The sequence below is a fragment of the Pongo pygmaeus genome, chromosome 6 (assembly GCF_028885625.2).
Source record: "Pongo pygmaeus isolate AG05252 chromosome 6, NHGRI_mPonPyg2-v2.0_pri, whole genome shotgun sequence".
NCBI lineage: Eukaryota > Metazoa > Chordata > Mammalia > Primates > Hominidae > Pongo > Pongo pygmaeus.
The window spans coordinates 5,464,467-5,482,967 of record NC_072379.2 but is presented as its reverse complement, the minus strand read 5'-3'; the positions used below and the strand labels follow the sequence as shown (position 1 = coordinate 5,482,967).

Sequence of the window (18,501 nt, the reverse complement as noted above, 5' to 3'; positions counted from 1 at the left end):
CTGCCCCCCTCCTTCCTCATGCCAGGTCAGGGAAGGAGACAGCCCCTACCAAGTGGCAGGGAGGACTGACAGTTATAACGCACAGTACAAGGGTGGAGGGGTGTGCCCTGTGTCATGGGAGTGGCCTTTGCCTCTACCTTCTCTAAGCGAGTCTCAGCCAGGCTGGGGGCTCCCAGAGGCACAGGGCCTCCACAGTGGGGTCCCCGGCGAGCTGCCTGGTTTAGTTCAGGGTGCCTGCTACTTCCTGGCTGCGTGGGCTCGTCACATCTCCTTTCTGCACCTCAACTTTCTCATCTGTTAAATGGGTATGCCGGTACCCAAATCACAGGGTCGTCAAAGCCTGCCTGAAGCAGGGCTCAGAGCACACCATAAGGAGTTCAGATGGGAAAAGAGGAAACTGGGAAGGCTCTGCCTGGGAAGGGGGTGGGACAGCCTGGATTTGGGACGCATGGCGTGTGCTGGGGAGGTGGGGCTGGCAGAGGTGGGGCGTGCAGAGGTGCCTCTGAGGGACAGGCTGGCCGTGGAATTTGCTGCAGAACTCTTGGCGTGCACAGGCCTGCCCGGGAGGGGTTCAGCGGCCTAAACAAAGCTGGGAGCTGGCAGGGAGGGGGTGGGGGAAGGAACCTCTAAGAGAAGGGACAGTCCTCTCCCGGGGCACCCACCCCCCACCTAGGTGCAGCGCCTCTCCCCAAACACACGTGCTGCCAAGCCCTTCATCAGTCACCCTGGCACTGACATCCATAAATCCCATTAGTCACACCGCCACAAACACATCTAGTCCCAGGCAGACAAAGACTCGGGGCCCCAAAGCGGTCGTGTCTGTCCCCAGTGGTGCTTTCCCCATGCCTAGAACTGTGCGGACACCGCAGGCGCTCCATGCAATTGTTGAATCGACAGCAAGCAGCCCTCTTCGCTATCATAAACGCCTCCTGACCGCGCACTACAGGCCCCCGGATAACCACAGTCGCCCCTTTCCCCCATTCCAAGCCTCTCTCATCTCCTCTGGGTACACACGTACTGCTGTAATCACCCACGAATGCCCTTGGCCATTCCCTCTTCCGCGTCTCTCTGGAGGGGGTAGGGCTGACTCTGCGCCCTCCTCCCCAAAGCCTGTGCTCGGACGGGTCAGGCAGAAAAACCATCCTCCAAGGTCACCAGAGCTCTTCAGCAGGCGCCCCCGGGAGCTGATTTATTGGCGGTTTATTTGGAGAAACGCTATCGCTCTTAAGATTCCGGAGGGGGGAAAAAACACGCTCGCGGTGGACTTTAACCTTGGGCTGAAACCACAGCGCTTTGTTTTCGGAGGTGCTTCCTGGGGCGCCGCGGCGGGGCTGGGGCCTAGCGGGGGAAGCTCGGCCGGAATGTGGCCCAGCAGCCTCTCCACTCCCAGGCTGCGCTTCTGCCTGCCCGGGCAAGCGCTCAAATTCCTCTGGGCCCGGCCGGAAGCCCTCGGTCCCTCCAAAAGTGCTTCTAGAAATTCTAGGAAGGAGCCGAAGCTCCTTGGATGAGGGCGTCCTTGGAGCGAGGTTTCCAAACCCTCCCATCCCAAGCCCCCGGCATGTGCCACCCGCCGTTCGCAGTCGTGTCACTGGCATGGCGAGGTTTTCGGGAGGCACCCACGAAGGGCTGAGTGCTCCGGTTTCCGCGCACCTTAAGTCTGGAGCAAAACCCCGCTGGAGGTGGTTAGCTCCGATCGCGCCCATGGTTTGCTTGGCTGATGTAAGACACCAGCGCGAAGGCCTGTTCCCGCCCCTCTGGCAGAGATAAACTAAGCGTTATTATTGCAAATGCACCCTCTCTGGATCTGCTCCCCACGACTGTTCGTGTGTCAAAACCGCCGCTTCCACCAGGCAGCCACAAGGGCGAGACCCATTCCCGCTTTCCCCATGGCTGCGCCGAAGCTCGCAGCCAAGGAGGGCTCCAAGCCGGGACCCCGGTTGGAGAAAATCCTGGGGCATCCAGCGGCACGGAGGGCGGGAACCAGATGAGCCCCCGCCTCCGCGCACGGTGCCCACAGTCACACCCCCCCCCCTTGGTCCACCTGTGCCAAAAAAAAAAAAAAAAAGGCTCTTCATGCGCCCGCAGAGGGCTCTGAGGAGGCACGAGATGAAGGCAGGGTCCGCGGAGAGGTGGCCAGCTGAATTCTGAGAAGCCGCTCTGACCCTGACCCTGGCGTCGCCCCTCCGTGGTGCAGGTGGCACCGGAGTTGGGCTCGAGCGGAGAGCCGCACGCCCATCCCAGTCTCACCGAGCCTTCCTAGGAGGAAATGCCAGGCCCGGGCGCCCCTACCCCAAGGCGGTGATCCTGTGAAGCTCGGGCCACCTCAGGGTCCAGCGCCCTCAGAGATGGATGGTGTTGGCACCGAGGAACGAGGCCGTTCCCTCTCTTTGGTGAACGGAGAAGCTCCTGGCGTGGTTCCCTGCGCAGTCTCAGGGTCCCCAGGCCGTGATGGGGTGAGCAGCGTGCGCGGCGTGGCCCGGGACACGAGACCGGCCCGGAGCACCCCGGCGTGAGCGGCGGGAAGGAGGGCCCGCCCGGAGATTTATGGCCGCAGCCGGCCCCCTGCGCACCGAGCGCGTCTAGGTTCTTTCCCAGCCAAACAGTGGAGTGGAGGACCCGACCCCGGCTGGAGGAAGAGGCCAGGGCCGGAGGCGGGGCCGAGAGGAGCTGGAATCCGTCGGGGCTGGGCCTGGCGCATTAGTCCCAATTCTGCCCGCCTTGCGCCCTGGTCTCGGTGGGGTGTGGGGCGCTGGCGCCGCGTCTCCGGTCTTCCAGGCAGGTCCGGGCAGCCCCTGGCTGGGTTGGCCCGACCTAGACTTGGCGCTGTATCGCGGCTGGGCCTGTCGCACCGAGGGGACGGCGAACGTGGCTTTCCCGGGCACAGCCTCTCCGGGTTTTAGCCGCGCCCGCCAGACACGGGACCTGCGGAAACCGGCGCTTAAGACACCCAGCCACACGGCCTCTGAGCCGGCAGCAGAAGCTGGCAATCCCTCAGGGGGTGCCCTTCAATGAGATGGCAGCGGAGAGCGGGGGCTTCGGTCCCCACCTGGAAAGGCGGTTGGCGCGACGGGTGGAGTGGCTCGGGTGGCCGCGCCAAGGAAAGGATACTGGCTTTTTCTTCCTCCGCTAGGGGAGGGATAAGGGGAGAACGTGTCCAAGCGGCCAGCAACACCAGAATTTGGGAAGAACCGGGTTCAACGCCGAATTGAGAGAGGCCTTGTGATCACGGGAGCTGCACCAGCCCGGTGTAGGGGGCCAAGCCTGCGCCAGCAAAAGCGCGACAGAGGTGACGGCCGGGCTCAAGGTTGGCCTGTCCTTTGGTTTTAAAACAAAGAGGGAGAATTTTGTCAGTCGGGAGGCGTCCAGGGAGCAGAGGCCGGAGCCAGCGGCCTAGGAACACAGGAAAGGCCTCGGCTCCGGTGGCCCAGGCTGGCCGCGGAGAAGCACGCTGGGCCGGGCCTCGGCTAGCCAGGGCAGATTCTCCCTCAACTGCAGCTTGGGGCTACAAGAAAGACCCCCCCCCAGCCGATTTTCTACCCAGTCAGTAAAACACACACACACACACACACACGCACGCACGCACTTTCACTCAATTGCGTCCACAGAGTTTTTGGCCACCTATCCCGCTGGGTAAACAAAAGTATGGGGGGTGGGGAGGGGGAGGGGATGGAATGGGGATGGGGCACGGAAGATGGCGGCCGGACCTGGTGGGCTATGGCCTGTGCCCTATGGCCACGGCGCCCAGGCCTGGTTTTACATTTCAGTGTGGCCTGCCATACTGGGGAGGGCGTTTCCCTGGACCCTGAAGCCTAGTTAGGGATGTCCTAGAGGCTCCCCTTTACGAATGGGGGCACCCGGGCTGCACCCACTACTACTTCGCTTGGGATCGGTCCTCCGCCCCAAGATGGCTCCCAGTCGCTGTTTACTCAGCGACTGCGGGGACACCAGGGCGCGGGGCCGGGGAGCGGGCGAAGATCAGGGAGCGTACAGATTGGCCCGGGCAGGCGGCCTCTCCGCGTGGCCCACCCGCGCCCCCAAGCACGCGGCAGCCCTGGAAAACCGCGTGGGCAGGATGCGTCCTGGCCGCCCCGCCTGGTGGCCAGGAACTGGGAGCCACCGCCACCACCGCGTCCCCAGGCCCTGCGCCCCGGCCAGACTCCGGTGGCTGCAGGGCCACGCAAATATGGAGTGGGTGCCAGGGGCAGGTATGGAAGGGCTGGTGCGAAGGGGCTGGGCGCACAAAGCCCAGGCGGGGAGGGGACCTCCTCTGCCCCGAACCGCAGTCCTAATGAAATACCGGCTGGGTTCGTCACACCGCCGAGGCGCACACTTGAAAAATGCAAACGCCATTGGCAAATCCAGGGCAAACAGGCAGAATTTTTATTAGCAATTAAATGATTTATGGCACACGTACCCCGCCGTCACAATTACGGCGTCTCGGAGCATCCAGGGGGTGAAAACATTAAACATTTATAAAAATAGGCCTTTGTTTTTTTCTACTCCGCAAGCCTTCTGTTTTCCCCACCCCAACTCTCTCAAGATATACGTATTTTTTCCTTGAGCTATATTAAAATAAAGAAAAACATTCCCCAAATCCAGGGCGGGGTAATGCGGTGGGGAATTAGGATCTGGGCTTGGAATATTGGTGGGTAAAGAGGGCGGAGAGGAAGCGATGGGGCCTCGGGCGTGGGAGGGCTTAACTAGGAACACACAAGACCTCTGCGTAAGGCTCAAGGGCGCTCTGCGCCCCCACACACGGCCCCCTTCCCCCGCCTGGGCTTCTAGCAGCCCCGCGCAGCTCGACTGCGTTTATTCGATTCCTGCAGTCCCCTCCTCCCCTAAGGCACACAGACACAATACCTCCTTTCTCTAACCCCCCTCTCCTCTCCGTCTTTGCTCCTGGCCGTCCCAGGGATGCACCGGGCGCCTCCCGACGCCCCGAATGCCGAGGCCGCCACAGACCCGCACGCCCAGCTCCAAACGCGGACACCGTGGCTTGTTCCCCTCGGCTCCGGCTATTTTCGTTCCTTTCTTTCCTTCTCACTCCTCCCTCCTCCCCAGCGGAGCTACAGCTTCCAAAAGAGGGCAGCCTAGAAACCAACGCAGGAAGCTCCAGGAAGGGCAACTTGAAACTGCCCTCAAGAGGCTGAACTTTTTTCCTCAAATTTATCCTGGAATTAAATTAGACACCCCCCAGTTCGTTCTCGAAGCCTCCCCCCACCTTTTTTTTCTAAAAGTGGAGAAAAGAAAATAGAACGAATGGGCACTAACTCGCTCATTTTTCCCTCCTCCCGAAAAGTTGCCTTAAAAATTGATTTAAAAAAAACAGAACGGGCAATGCGAAAACGCTGAGTCCGCAGCGCGGGGCGAAAGAGCGGGCTTCTCTTGTTTTAATTAAAATCTTATCACTGCAGTTGCTCTTCGAGGCAGGATTGGAAGGATTTCTGCCCCTCCAAGCTTCCTTTCCAGGGTACGTAATGCCTAGCCGGGCTCGGGGGGCTGCAGAGAGAGGGTGCGGGGGCCCCCAGGACAGTCCTGCTGGCGTGGTCCGCACTCCCTGCGCCCCCGGTCAGGTAGGTCGACCGCGGGCAGCTCACGGCTACTCAACCCAGAAAGGATTTTGCTGAAAGCGCAAAATAAAAGTACAAAGTCTGGGGGATTGGGGCTCCCTTCCCCCTACGGCCGCCGTGGCCAGCCAAGCACTTTTTGGGCTTGGCGGCTACTTCCTCTGAGCTCAACAGATTTTTTTTTTTTTCCCCGGTCTCGCCCTCCCTGGAGGGGGCGCGGCGGATGGAAGGCGAGAGAGGCCCCCAGCCAAGAGGTTTTTAATATTACACTTTAATAGGTTTCAGAAGGCTCCGTGGAGAAATGCTAATAGGCTGAAATGTCAGAATCGAGAGGGATTCAGTTCGCGCTCAGCCGATCTAATCCTTTTTTCTGCTCTGATTTTTTGTTGGGGGGGGGAGGAGAGGGGAGCGCCCACGCAAAGAGGGGCTTTGGGGAGGGGCGCGCTGTGCGAAGCGCCGCAGCCCGGGCCTGGGCCGAGTGGGGGGCGCGCCCCGCTCCGCGTTTCTATAGGAACCCCTTTTAGAAGATTAGAGACTCACCCGCTGCCTGCCGCCGCGGCCTCTCCAAAATATTAATCAGTAACCATCTGACACCGCGTTTCAGGGAGGGACCCGCAGGCCAGTGCTAGGAAAACGGCCTTCTCGCCTGCCCATCCCACCCGACCGCGCTGCTGGGGGAGAGGGAATGAATCGCTGCTTTGTTTTAAAAGGAAGAAAAAAAAAACAAGGGAAAAAGCAGCCCTTGTCTGTTTCGGCGTCTCCACCGCGCGTACTAGAAGCGCACCCCAGGGGAGGCCGGGGCCCGGGGCGCGGGGTGCAGCCAGCCGGGCCCCAGGCCCTCTCCGGCTCGCTTGGCTTGTCACCTACTCCTGCGAGCAGGAAGCTGACAGGCGGCCCATTAAACCGCGCCTTGCAAAGCCCTGGATTGCGGCGACAACCATCTTCCTCTATTTTGATCACTCAGCCCAGACGCTGGGGGAGGGGAGAAGGAAAAGGGAGTAGAAGGAGAAAGGAGGGAGGGGGGAGTCCGAGCTGGTGGAGGGGGAGGGCTGCCTAGAAACGGCCCGGAAAAATTCTCACCACCAGTTTTGATCATTCAGCCCCGCCGAGGGGAGCCTGGAAACTGCTGGAGCCCCTAGGTCCGTAATTGGTTTTATAGGAATGGCTGTGGGCCAAGGTGTTTACATGCGCGTGATTGGCGGCGCGCGCGGCCAATGCGCAGCTGCCGGGGGCCGGGCTGGGTGGGGGGCGGGCGCCCGGGAACAATGCGTGTTTCTTTGCCGGAGAGGGCTCCCCTCCCCCAACCCCCTCCAACCAGCACCACTCCCCCCGCTGCCTCTTTTTTTTTTTTTTTTTTTTTTTTTTTAGATCCAGCGAGAGGAACTTGAAAGGGGGGTTGTGTAATGTACCTTTTCCAATCCCGGGCTGTATATGGAGATTTGGGATTCTTTAAACCGGCGCTACCTGGATTTTATTAAAAAGCGGGGAGCTCGGCGGGAGGAAAGCTGGCTTTTCCGGGGGCTGCGGGAGCCGGGCCGCGGGAGGGCGGAGGAGTTGGCGCGCCGAGCGCTCGGCCCGGGGAGCGGTTTTCTACCAAAAAAAGGAAAGGCGGGCAAAAAGTGTGAGGCGGCTGCGGGTGGCGGAGGGGAGCGGCGGCCGCGGGATGGCGGGCAGCACGGGCGCCTAGCTGTGCCGGGAGCCGGGGCCGCCGCCGGAGTCGTTGTCGCCGGAGCCCGGAGCCGTGAACCCAGCCGCGCCAGGTACGCCGCCGGTCAGCCTGCCGGCCCCCGGCCGGGCGCGATGGTCTCCAAACTTCTCCAGCTCGCCCCCCAACCACGCCTGCCCCTCGGGGTGCGCGGGGGGGATCCCCGCTACTGTCTGGCTCCGGATTACAGAATCGGGGACCAGGGCCGGCGGGGAGGGGGCGCTCCGGGAGGGGTGGGGGTGGGCTGCTGCGCCCCGGGCGCCCACGCGAGCCCCCAGCCCCGCTCCGGCCCGCCTGGCCCGGCTGAGGGGCGGCGGTTCCTCTCTCGGTTCCCAGCAGGCGGCGGGGGAGCCCGGGACGCCGAGACGTTTTCGATTATAGGCTGTTTTTAATTAAAAGCCGGAATTCAGCCATTTTAACTCCATTTAAGAGGGGGAGAAAAGTAAGGAGAACGCAGCGGAGCCCGCAGATGGCCGAGGCAGCTTCTTTGCCAGTGTGAGGGTGTTCCAGGGGGCTTCACCCCGACTTCCCCAAACTGGGGCGCCTGGGCATACTACGAGGTGCTGGCTTTTAAAGAAGGCTACCCAAAGAATCTCTTACAAAAAAAATCACGGGAAGCTCATCGCCTCCTTAAGACATGTATCCTCGGATGTGGCGATCTTAGATTTTTCCAAAGTAAACGCGGATCTGGTAACCGGAGCCTGATGGGAGAGAGTGAGGGAGGGAGGGAGGGGGTGTTTGTAACCAAAACCGGGTTAAAATAGGCACCCTTAACAAAGTTGGGGAGGGAGGCTGGAGAGGAAGGCCGGCGGGTTTGGCTAGGGGTTTTGCAGCCGAGGGGGTCTCCTGCTCGGGGGGCTGGGCGCGGAGTGCAGGGCTCCGGGCGGGCACCCGGGAGCCGGTGGCTTTGGCGTGATCGGCTTCTCTTAAGAGCGCCCAGGCCTCCCGGAATCAGGAATGTGAGCTGCTGCAGACAGACAGATCGAGGGAAGGGTGGGCTCCAAGACCCCCTCCCATCCCCAGGAGAATCGGCAAACGACAAATCTTTTAAACAAACAGCTTTAAACTGGAACTACAGGGGGATTTACCCAACGGTGGGGGAGGCGCCCCTTGGCCGGCCCGCGTTGCAAAGGTTTTCTTTGTAGGTTATTTTGGGGGGTGGGTGTGGGGGGGAAGCTAGAGTAGGAGCGAGACCCTTGATCCCTTTCCTTCCCCTCTTGACATCCCTCAAATCCCCCACGCCAGGCCACGTCCTCGGGCTGCAGGATCTCAGGCCAGGGCGTTGGAAAATGAAACCAAAGCTTGTTTTGTAGGATTCTTTCCAGTCCTTAGGCGAGAATGCCACGTCTCGGGTCCTCGGACTCGAGCTCTGGGACTCACAGTGCCCCCGGGGGGAGAAAGGGGGGGACCACGAGCCTCTTTAAAAATAATAAACCCGCTTTGGACCCTCCCTCCTCCCACCCCCAGAAAAACACCATTCTGTCGGCGGTTCAAGGCGAGCTCAGGAAAAACCAAACTCGGAAAAGGGAGGCGAGGTCTCCAAAAGGTTAAATATTAAACTTTGCGGATCAGATAGTGCCAGAGTGTTTTGGGAGACACTTCGGACCGCTTGTGGCAAGGCTTCACGGTTTTAAACCCCGGAGCATTTGACGCCTAGGAATAAAATACACTTAGGAGGTTTGTATTTACACTGTCTGGGCGCAGCCGAGGAGCCCTCCCCGGTTTCGGGAGGACCCGGCAGCCGCCGAGGCAGAGTCCGGGCTGGGGCGCAGCGCGCCACCGCCGCCGGTCACTTCTCCGAGCCAGGTCCCGGGAGCCTGAAGCCGCCGACGGAAGGAGTTTGGATTTCATTTTTCAGTGGAAAGGGGCTACTCCCGATTTCATTTCTGGCCACTTGGTCGGCACCCCCCGATCCTAAAGGGCGAGGCGACTTTCTGAAACTTGTTACTTTATTTTTTTTTCCCTTTTTTCTTTCCCCCTTTCTATTTCTTCCGCGGCCTGTCTCCTCCCCGCCAAGACGCCGTGTGCGCCGCCTCGCGCAGCTCCGCCTGGCCGCCCGGAGGGGCCCCACCGCCGGCCGCCTGTGCGCCCCGGGCCGCGGGCCCGCCGCCGAGCGCAAGCCCCGCTGGCCGCCGCCATGCACGCCGCGGAGCCCCCGCCGCCCGAGGACTCTGGGACTACGCCGAGGCCGAACTTTTAGGTCCCACTGAGCTAGGCCTGCGGGCCGGGTGGGGGGCTGACCGCGGCACTCCCGCGGAGGATGGATGGCCGAGACTTCGGGCCCCAGCGGTCCGTGCACGGTCCCCCGCCGCCGCTGCTGTCCGGCTTGGCCATGGACAGCCACCGCGTGGGCGCGGCCACTGCCGGACGCTTGCCCGCCTCGGGCTTGCCCGGCCCGCTGCCGCCCGGGAAGTACATGGCCGGCCTGAATCTCCATCCGCACCCGGGTAAGTGCCCCGCGCCGTGCCCGTCCCCTCCTGTCTTCCCAGGGACATCCACTCGGCCGGGTTCTCCTGTGCACTCGGGGCCGGGGCTCGGCGACTCTCCTTCTGTCGGCCACGGGGGTGCGGGCGGACTCAGCTCCCAGGGCTGGGAAACTCCTGGCCCCGGAGCCAAGGCCAGTCCGGCGGCCCCGGCGGTGGAGAGGGGCGCGCGGCTCGGCTGCCTTTTCCGTAGCGTGCTCGGCCCTCGTGAGCCGAAAGCGGGTGCCGTACCCCGAGCCACCGGGGGCGATTCCAATCCCCGGGGCCCCGGCGGCACGAGCCTGGGCTGGAGTTTTCAAAATCTGGGCGAGAAAAGAACAAACCGGCCCCCGCACCCCGCGAGACACCCGCTCCCCGAGCTCGAATCTTTTTCTTGGCAAACGCTCCTTTTGGCGCCCGTGGGCCCTCCTGGGTTCTGTTCCCAGCTCCACCACCCGCGCCGAGCCGGGTCCCTGGCAGTTACCGAGCGCCGGGGGATGCGGGAGTACGGTGACCCCAGCCTTGGGACCCTGGCCTCGGGGCGGGCGGGATGCCCCTTTCTTCCCCGGGAGAACGGCGGCCCTGGGAACCTGCACCCCGGTAGGAGGGCGGCGACCCCGGCCCTCGGGGACCCCTTGTTCTCCAGCGCGAAAGAGGGTGCGGAGGCGCGGCAGGGACACCGAAACCGGGCCATCGCGGTCCCGAACCTAGGAGGAAGGAAGAGAGCGGGTCGGGCAGGGCCCAGGCGGCGGAGGGGAAAACCCTGGGTCTCACATCGAGCTGCGGGAGGAGGTGGCCGAGAAGGTCCCGCGGCCTCCGCCATTTCCCGAGAGGGGCTGCCCAGGCGCGGTGGGGACGGTACCCGGGTGGGCGCTGCGCCGGGGCGGGAGACTCTCGCTCCAGTCAGTCCGCGGCCGCTGCAGCCAGCGGGGCGGGAAGGAGACTCGGGGACCTCCAGACCTGCCCGGCGGCCGCCCCAGGACACCCGGTCCCTCCTCCCCGGGCTGTCCCTGGCTTTTGTGCTTGGCTTCCCAAGTCTCGACTTAAAAAAAAAATCCACCTTCTCTTCGAATTGCAGTTTCGGATTTTTGCGATTTCCAGAGTAGCCCCCGATGCTCCCCTCTTCCTTGGGGTCTTGCAGGAGCTGCTACCTCGGCCTTGCCCCGCCCGCTCGGCGGAGCTCGCCGATTTTGCTCTCTCTTTGATTTTTCTCCTGGAACTTTTCAGGAACTGGAGTCCCGGGGGCTCGGCGGGACAAAGGGCCTTTGTGAGGCGCTGGGCGGGGGAGGGGCGCAAGCCTGGGGGCCGGGAGCTCGGAGATCCCCGCCAGCCGAGGCACGAGAACCAGGTCTTGGTCTCCGGACCTGCTTGTGTCCTTCCGGAGCTGGGGGCGCATTCTGCCCGGGGTCTGCGACCGGGGCAAGGGTTTGTTCCCAAGTGGCGTGTTGTGGCGAGGGAGGGGCGCGGGGGACCCCCGAGAAAGAACTTGGGGGGTGGCCCTGGGGTACAGAGACCATCTGAGCTGTCCCCTTTTGCGCTCCCTTACCAGTCCACCGTGATGTGTGTGTGTGCACGCGCGTGTCTTTTGGGTCATTTGGTCCAGCCCGGAGTGGTAGCAGGGCCCCCCCCCCCACCAAGCCTGGGAATCGGTGCCCGGGTCTCTCTGGCTGGCTGGGCCTGCGCTTGGCTTTTTGGCTTTTTCGAGGCTGGGAAGGGGCGTCGCGCACTCCCCGCCTGCGATCTGGCTCCGGCCTGGCAAGGCAAAGTGCCCTAATGCGAAGCGGTGAAAACAGCTACTACTCATGCATGCGTGCACCGTGCCAGGGCCGCGCCTAATCTGACGCAGCAGTCAGACGGCCTAATGCCCATTTGCTGGATGGTGAGGCTGAGGTGGAGGGAAGGCCAAGCCACCAGCCTCGGAAGCCCAGCGGGAGGTAGCCTCGGAGCCCTGCCTCTGCGCACCTTCTGCGCTCGCTGGGAGCTGCCTGACTTCTGCACGCCGAGGCTGAGGTCGGGGAGGAAACAGCGGGAGGACAGCTGCCGCCCCCTGAACCCCGTGCTCACCCGGGAGGGAAAGGTGGGGGCCGTTGCTGCTTCTGGCTGTCCCCCTCCCCCACTTCGAGTGGCCGCAAGGAGACCTCGGACCCCAGGCCAACGCCCAGAGCCAAGCCCGTGCTAATCCCATTAGCCACGAGGTGGGAGCAGCTCCCATTCACTCTCTGCTTGGGGCTGGGCCGGATTACACATTCCTCAACCCAGCACACCCTCCCCCTCCCTCGTTTTCTTTGTGGGGTGCAGGTGCTAAATTTTCCCTTCTGACGCATCTCCCTCTCTTCCTTGGCTGTCGGCGCCTTAGGTCTTGCCAGCGTTATCAGTCCCATCTTTATTTGTTTATTTTTGTACCGGGAAGTCCTGAGTGGTTGAGCCACTTGCTTGGGGTCACACAGCTAGGGAGAGGCACATTAAGGTTGGGCTCTGCGGACGTGGATGAGCGCTGTTAGGGCTTATAAAGCCCCTCCTAGGCCGAGGGAGGTTCCCTGGAGAGAGCTCAGAGCTGGAGGGGCCCTCGGAGAAAGATCCCCGGTGAGGAATCCCATCCAAGCTAGTATCGACAGCCATCTGCTGTGGAAGGTCCTCTGGAAGAGCTGGTTTCTGCCTTATGGGTCAAGATGGTGGGGTTTGGCCTCTTTCTCTGCAGAAGAGGAGGTGAATGTAAGAATGAATGGGGTTTGGGATCAGGAAAGGGTGGTTTTTAAGTTTCCTATTACCTTGAGCCTTGCTACATTGTGAACAAAATATTCACAGCCTGATCTAGGAGATGGGCACGTAACTGACAAGCACCTGGGGCTTGGCTCTGTGCTCTGGGCTTGGGAGGCCTGGACTCAGTTGTCCTCACAGGCTGCAATTAAAGAGCTATTAGTAGGATTTTGTACTTGGATGTTTATTCTCCCTGCCCCCACACCCTAGGCTGGCCCTGGGAGGGTACATGAATAGAGGGTGGGACCCAGGGATCTGGGTGGGGAGGCCATGCACTCTGGCTTGGCCAGCCGTCAACAGGGGCCCTGGGCCTTCTCCAGGGTCTGATCAGATCCATCTCTGGAATCCAGTCTGTCAGCCTACTGGGATTGATTTAGAAAGATTAATCAGTGAAGACCGCTGGCAGAGTGATGGAGAGATAAGGACGATTTGCAAGGGGCTTCTTTTTCTGGTTAGAGGCGACAAGGGAGGCCCTGGGAGAGTTCTGGAATCTGGAAGGGCCACTTGGTGGGGAGGGGGCTGTCTCTCTTGGTTCTTCAGCTCCCAACCCCAGCGCTTTCCTTCTTTCCTCACTTGCTCATTTACTCAGCAAATAATTTCCAAGTGCTTCCTGCGTGCCAGGCACCGCTCGGGTCCCAGGAATGCGGCAGTGAACCCAACAGACAGAAGTCTCTGCCCTCATTGGAGCTCATGTTCTTCCGGGGATTCAGGGAGTGAACACACAAATCCGAGAAGGAAATGTTTTTTGTTTGTTTTGTTTTTGAGATAGGGTCTTACTCTTGTCACCCAGGCTGGAATGCAATAGTGTGATCTCAGCTCATTGCAACCTCCACCTCCCAGGCTCAGTCCATCCTCCTACCTCAGCCTCCCAAGTAGCTAGAGCTACAGGCATGTGTCACCATGCCCTGCTAAGTTTTTGTATTTTTTAGTAGAGGTAGGGTCTTGCTATGTTGCCCCGGCTGGTATTGAACTCCTGGGCTCAAGTAATCCTCCTGCCTTGGCCTCCTAAAGTGCTGGGATTTCAGGTGTGTACCACTGTGCCCAGCTGATTTTGTTACTTAAAAATTTTTTTTTTTTTTTTTTTTTTAGAGACGGGGTTTTACTCTGTCACCCAGGCTGGAGTGCAGCTCATTGCAGTCTCAAACTCCTGGGCTCCTCCTGCGTTGGCATCTTGAGTAGCTAGGACTACAGGTATGTACCACCATGCCTGGCTAATTTTAAAATTTTCTGTAGAGACAGGGTCTTGCTATGTTGTCCAGCTGGTCTTGAACTCCTGGGCTCAAGAGATCGTCCTGCCTCAGCCTCCTGATTAGCTGGGATTACAGGTGTGTGCTGTGACACCCAGCTAATTTTTTTATTTTTAGTAGAGACGGGGTTTTACCATGTTGGCCAGGCTGGTCTTAAACTCCTGGCCTCAAATGATCCGCCTGCGTTGGCCTCCCAAAGTGCTGGGATTACAGGCGTGAGCCACCATGCCTGGCCTAATTTTAAAATTTTCTGTAGAGACAGGGTCTTCCCTATGTTGTCCAGCTGGTCTCAAACTCCTGGGCTCAAGAGATCATCCTGCCTCAGCCTCCCGAGTAGTGAGGACTACAGTCCAGCACCACTGTGCTTGGTTAAGCAAATTTTTATTTATTTATTTTTTTTGAGGCAGAGTCTCACTCTGTCGCTCAGGCTGGAGTGCAGTGGCGCCATCTCGGCTCACTGCAAGCTCTGCCTCCCGGGTTCAGACCATTCTCCTGCCTCAGCCTCCCGAGTAGCTGGGACTACAGGCGCCCGCCACCACGTCCGGCTAATTTTTTTGTACTTCTAGTGCAGACGAGGTTTCACCGTGTTAGCCAGGATGGTCTTGATCTCCTGACCTCGTGATCCACCTGCCTTGGCCTCCCAAAGTGCTGGGATTACAGGCTTGAGCCACCGCACCCGGCCAATTTTTTTTTGTGAGGGAGTCTCGCTCTGTCGCCCAGGCTGGAGTGCAGTGGCACGATCTAGGCTCACCACAACCTCCGCGGTTCAAGCGATTCTCCTGCTTCAGCCTCCCCGAGTAGCTGGGATTACAGGCTCCCGCCACCACGCCCAGCCAAATTTTTTTTGTATTTTTGATAGAGATGGGGTTTCGCCATGTTGGCCAGGCTGGTCTCGAACTCCTGACCTCAGGTGATCCACCCACCTAGGCCTCCCAAAGTGCCTGGATTACAGGCGTGAGCCACCACTCCCAGCTTAACTTCGACCTATTTTTAAGTGAAAATTTCCCAAAGTGAAAGTTGCCAACTTTCCCTGGACAACCAACTGGAGATAGAATTCTCATATTGTTTTGTAATCTGATGTTTAAAAATGTAACACTACACCGTGGAGTCTTATGCAGGCTGGGCACGGTGGCTCACGCCTGTGATCCTAGCACTTTGGGAGGCCTAGGCAGGCTGATCACCTGAGGTCAGGAGTTCGAGACCAGCCTGGCCAACATGGCGAAACCCCATCTCTACTGAAAATATAAAAAAAATTGGCTGGGTGTGGTGGCGGTTGCCTGTAATCCCAGCTACTCAGGGAGGCTGAAGCAGGAGAATCACTTGAACACGGGAGGCGGAGGTTGCAGTGAGCCAAGATCATGCCACTGCACTCCAGCCTGGGCGACAGAGACAGACTCCATCTCAAAAAAAAAAAAAAAAAAAAAAAAAAAGAGACACAGACCATGCAGTAAACAAAATAAATGGTAAAGGTCTAGTATGGTCTGAGAGGTGAGGGGCTGTATCAGCACAGCCCACCCCCACCCGACTGATCCAGAGGGGTGACCTTTTTCCTGCATGCAAAGGGCAGAAAAGTGTGGTGAAGGTGGACGGAACACAAAAGTCAGAGCCTGGCGTATCTGAGCTGGCAGAATGGCTGGAGCTGGTGAGAGGGGATGTGGGGGAGGTGGGATCCTTCAGGTCCCTGAAGGCCAGTCATGAGGTCTTGGAATTTTAAATTGAGGAATGAGGAGGCAGTGGAGGGTTTTAAGTGGAAGGAGTAATTGAAATTGAGGGACTTTTCACAGAACTGGTCTGGACTCTTAAAAAAATGTCAATGGCATACAAGGCAGAGGAAGGCGGAGAACTGTTCCTGATGAAAAGGACTGGGAAAATGCTACTGCTAAAGGCAATGTATGGCTCTCGATTGGATCTTGGGATCAGGGAAGAAATTGCTCCAAAGAACATCGCTGGGACAATTGACAAAACTGGAATGTGGACTGTAGATGAGCTGATAGTATCAGATCACTGTTAGGTTTTATGACGTGGATAACTGTGGTTCTGTAAGAGAATGTCATTGTTCTTAGGAAATAAGAATACTGAAATGTGGGCCGGGCGCGGTGGCTCATGCCTGTAATCCCAGCACTTTGGGAGGCTGAGGCGGGAGGATCACGAGGTCAGGAGATCGAGACCATCCTGGATAACAGGGTGAAACCCCGTCTCTACTAAAAATACAAAAAAATAGCTGGGCGTGGTGGCAGGCGCCTGTAGTCCCAGCTACTCGGGAGGCTGAGGCAGGAGAGTGGCGTGAACCCAGGAGGCGGAGTTTGCAGTGAGCTGAGATCGCGCCACTGCACTCCAGCCTGGGCGACAGAGTGAGACTCCGTCTCAAAAAAAAAAAAAAGAATACTGAAATGTTTACGGGCAAGGGACATAGAGTCTACAACTTGTCCTCAGAATGGTTCAGGAAAAGAAAAAATATCTATTTTATATATATATTATATGTATTTATATATATATAAATATATATATGTATATGGGAGACGATGGTACATCAAGTATTACATCAAAAAGGACAGTGAGGCTGGGCACGGGGTTCACGCCTGTAATCCCGGCACTTTGGGAGGCTGAGGCGGGCGGACCACCTGAGGTCCGGAGTTCGAGACCAGCCTGGCCAACATGGCGAGACCCCATCTCTACTAAAAATACAAAAATTAGCTGGGTGTGGTGGAGGGCACCTGTAATCCCAGCTACTTGGGAGGCTGAGGCAGGAGAATCGCTTGAACCTGGGAGGTTGCAGTGAGCCGAGATCACGCCACTGCACTCCAGCCTGGGCGACAGAATGAGACTCCATCTCAAAATAAATAAGACAGTGAGCAGTTCACAGTTGTTGGATCTGGTGAAGGTCATAGGACAATTCATTGTACTATTTCAAACTTTTCTCTGAATTAGAAATGATTTCAAAATAAGCATTTAAAAAAAAAACTAGGGGCTGGGCATGGTGGCTCATGCCTGTAATCCCACCACTTTGGGAGGCCTAGGCGGGTGGATCGTTTAAGGCCAGGAGTTAGGAGAGAAGTCTGGGCAACATAGCAAGACCTTGTCTTTACAAAATGTTTAAAAAATTAGTCAGGCATGGTGGCGAATGCCTGTAAGTCCCAGCTACTTGGGAGTCTGAGATGGGAGGATTGCTTGAGCCCCAGAGATCCAGGCTGCAGTGAGTTGTGATTGTACCACTGCACTCACAGTGGTCTGGGCAACAGAGTGAGACCCTGTCTCAAAACATAAAAGAAACGAGGCTGGGTTGCTAGCCAGAGACAGTCTGGTAGACGAGGAGAGAAGCAGGAGGTAATTAGGAGGTGTTGGTTACCAGGGAGGGAGGCTGGAGGTGGCCAGGGTTCTGTGCCCTTTGCAGGTTGGGCAGGTAAGACGGATGGGGAGAGGAGAGAAGGAGGGAGGAGAACTCAATGGCTTGGGTCCGAGCCACTTGTGGAAGGATGGGGAGGGGCAGATTTGAGGAGAGGCTGGGGACTGGGTATTCTTGTTTTGGATGTGGCTGGCGGGGGCTGCTGTTGGCTCCCCGGCATGAGCCAGTCTGTGGTCTGGTCCAACTCCTCCCACCCTCTCATGTACTGTAGCCTTGTCCTCCAGCCAGATCCTCCCCCCGGCTTTTCAGGCATTCCAGCCCAGCTTTTTAGGGGACGGGCTGGAGCTGTTCTCAGCACAGGTCTCGGGCCTCCCCAGGGCCTGCTGGGAGCCCTGGTCAGTGGTCAGTCAGGGCCAGGGTCCTTACCACATCTGCTGCCCACAGAGGCCTGGCATGTGACTTGGGAGGAAGTCTAGGCTACTAGGTGGGAGCCGCTCAAGTGTCACCTCTCCCAGGCCACCAGTGTACTCAGCATTGCATGTGAGATTTCTTCAGGGGATAAGCAAAGTGGTGGACCCTCAGCCTGGGGGGAAACCCTGACTTCCCACATCTTCACCAACCATTCGACACATTTCTGAGCATTTTGGGGGTCCCTGGAAGCTCCTTGTAATCCCCAGATAGAACATTGCTCCATCTAGAGGCAGGATGGCCTCCAAGCTGAGGTATGGATGTTGCTCCTCCAGTTAAAGGGCATGTGATGACTTTCTAAACCTCAATTTTTTCATCTATAAAATCGGTTCATTAGAGTGAATGAGTTCATTTGGTGGTGTGAGGTTTGTTTTTATTTTATTTTTTTGAGACAGTGTCTCGCTCTGTTTCCCAGGCTGGAGTGCAGTGGCGCGATCTCAGCCCACTGCAACCTCCACCTCCTGGGTTCAAGCGATTCTCCTGCCTCAGCCTCCCAAGTAGCTGAGATTACAGATGCCTGCTACCACTCCTGGCTAAATTTTGTATTTTTAGTAGAGATGGGGTTTAACCATGTTGGCCAGGCTGGTCTCAAACTCGTGACTTCAGGTGATCCACCCACCTCGGCCTCCCAAAGTGCTGGGATTACAGACGTAAGCCACCATGCCCAGCCGAAAATTCATTTCCTGGAATTATTGTCTTTTTTTTTTTTTTTCATTTGGAATTTCTTAGAATATCTGGCTTCCAGTTTCTCTCTCTCTTTTTTATTAAGACACTGGGTCTCGCTCTGTTGCCCAGGTTGGAGTGTGGTGGCATTCTCGTGGCTCACTATAGCCTCAACCTCCTGGGCTCAAATGAGCCTCCCACTTCAGTGCCTCCTAAGTAGCTAGGACTACAGGTGCGTTCCACCACACCTGGCTAACTGTTAAATTTTTTTTAGAGATGGGGTCTCTCG

At 58.5% G+C, this 18,501-nt stretch overlaps 1 protein-coding gene and 1 pseudogene across 8 annotated transcripts in view; both read left to right on the top strand.

The window, feature by feature from the left end:
- Nucleotides 1-2,425: 2,425 nt before the first annotated feature.
- LOC129041017 (uncharacterized) lies at nucleotides 2,426-4,481 on the top strand (annotated as a pseudogene).
- Nucleotides 4,482-6,942: 2,461 nt separating this feature from the next.
- TNRC18 (trinucleotide repeat containing 18) overlaps nucleotides 6,943-18,501 on the top strand; it is a 116,764-nt gene continuing 105,205 nt past the window's right edge. For 4 of the 8 annotated variants that reach the window (XM_054496076.2, XM_054496078.2, XM_054496077.2 and 1 more), the window contains exons 1-2: nucleotides 6,943-7,327; nucleotides 9,290-9,719. In XM_054496076.2, the coding sequence (XP_054352051.1) occupies nucleotides 9,533-9,719 (187 nt within the window). In that variant the 5' untranslated portion in view covers nucleotides 6,943-7,327; nucleotides 9,290-9,532. Of the gene's footprint in view, nucleotides 7,328-7,688; nucleotides 7,963-8,551; nucleotides 8,950-9,289; nucleotides 9,720-18,501 lie in introns of those variants that run through there. The other 4 variants (XM_054496074.2, XM_063668078.1, XM_054496075.2 and 1 more) reach the window with 4 other exon arrangements.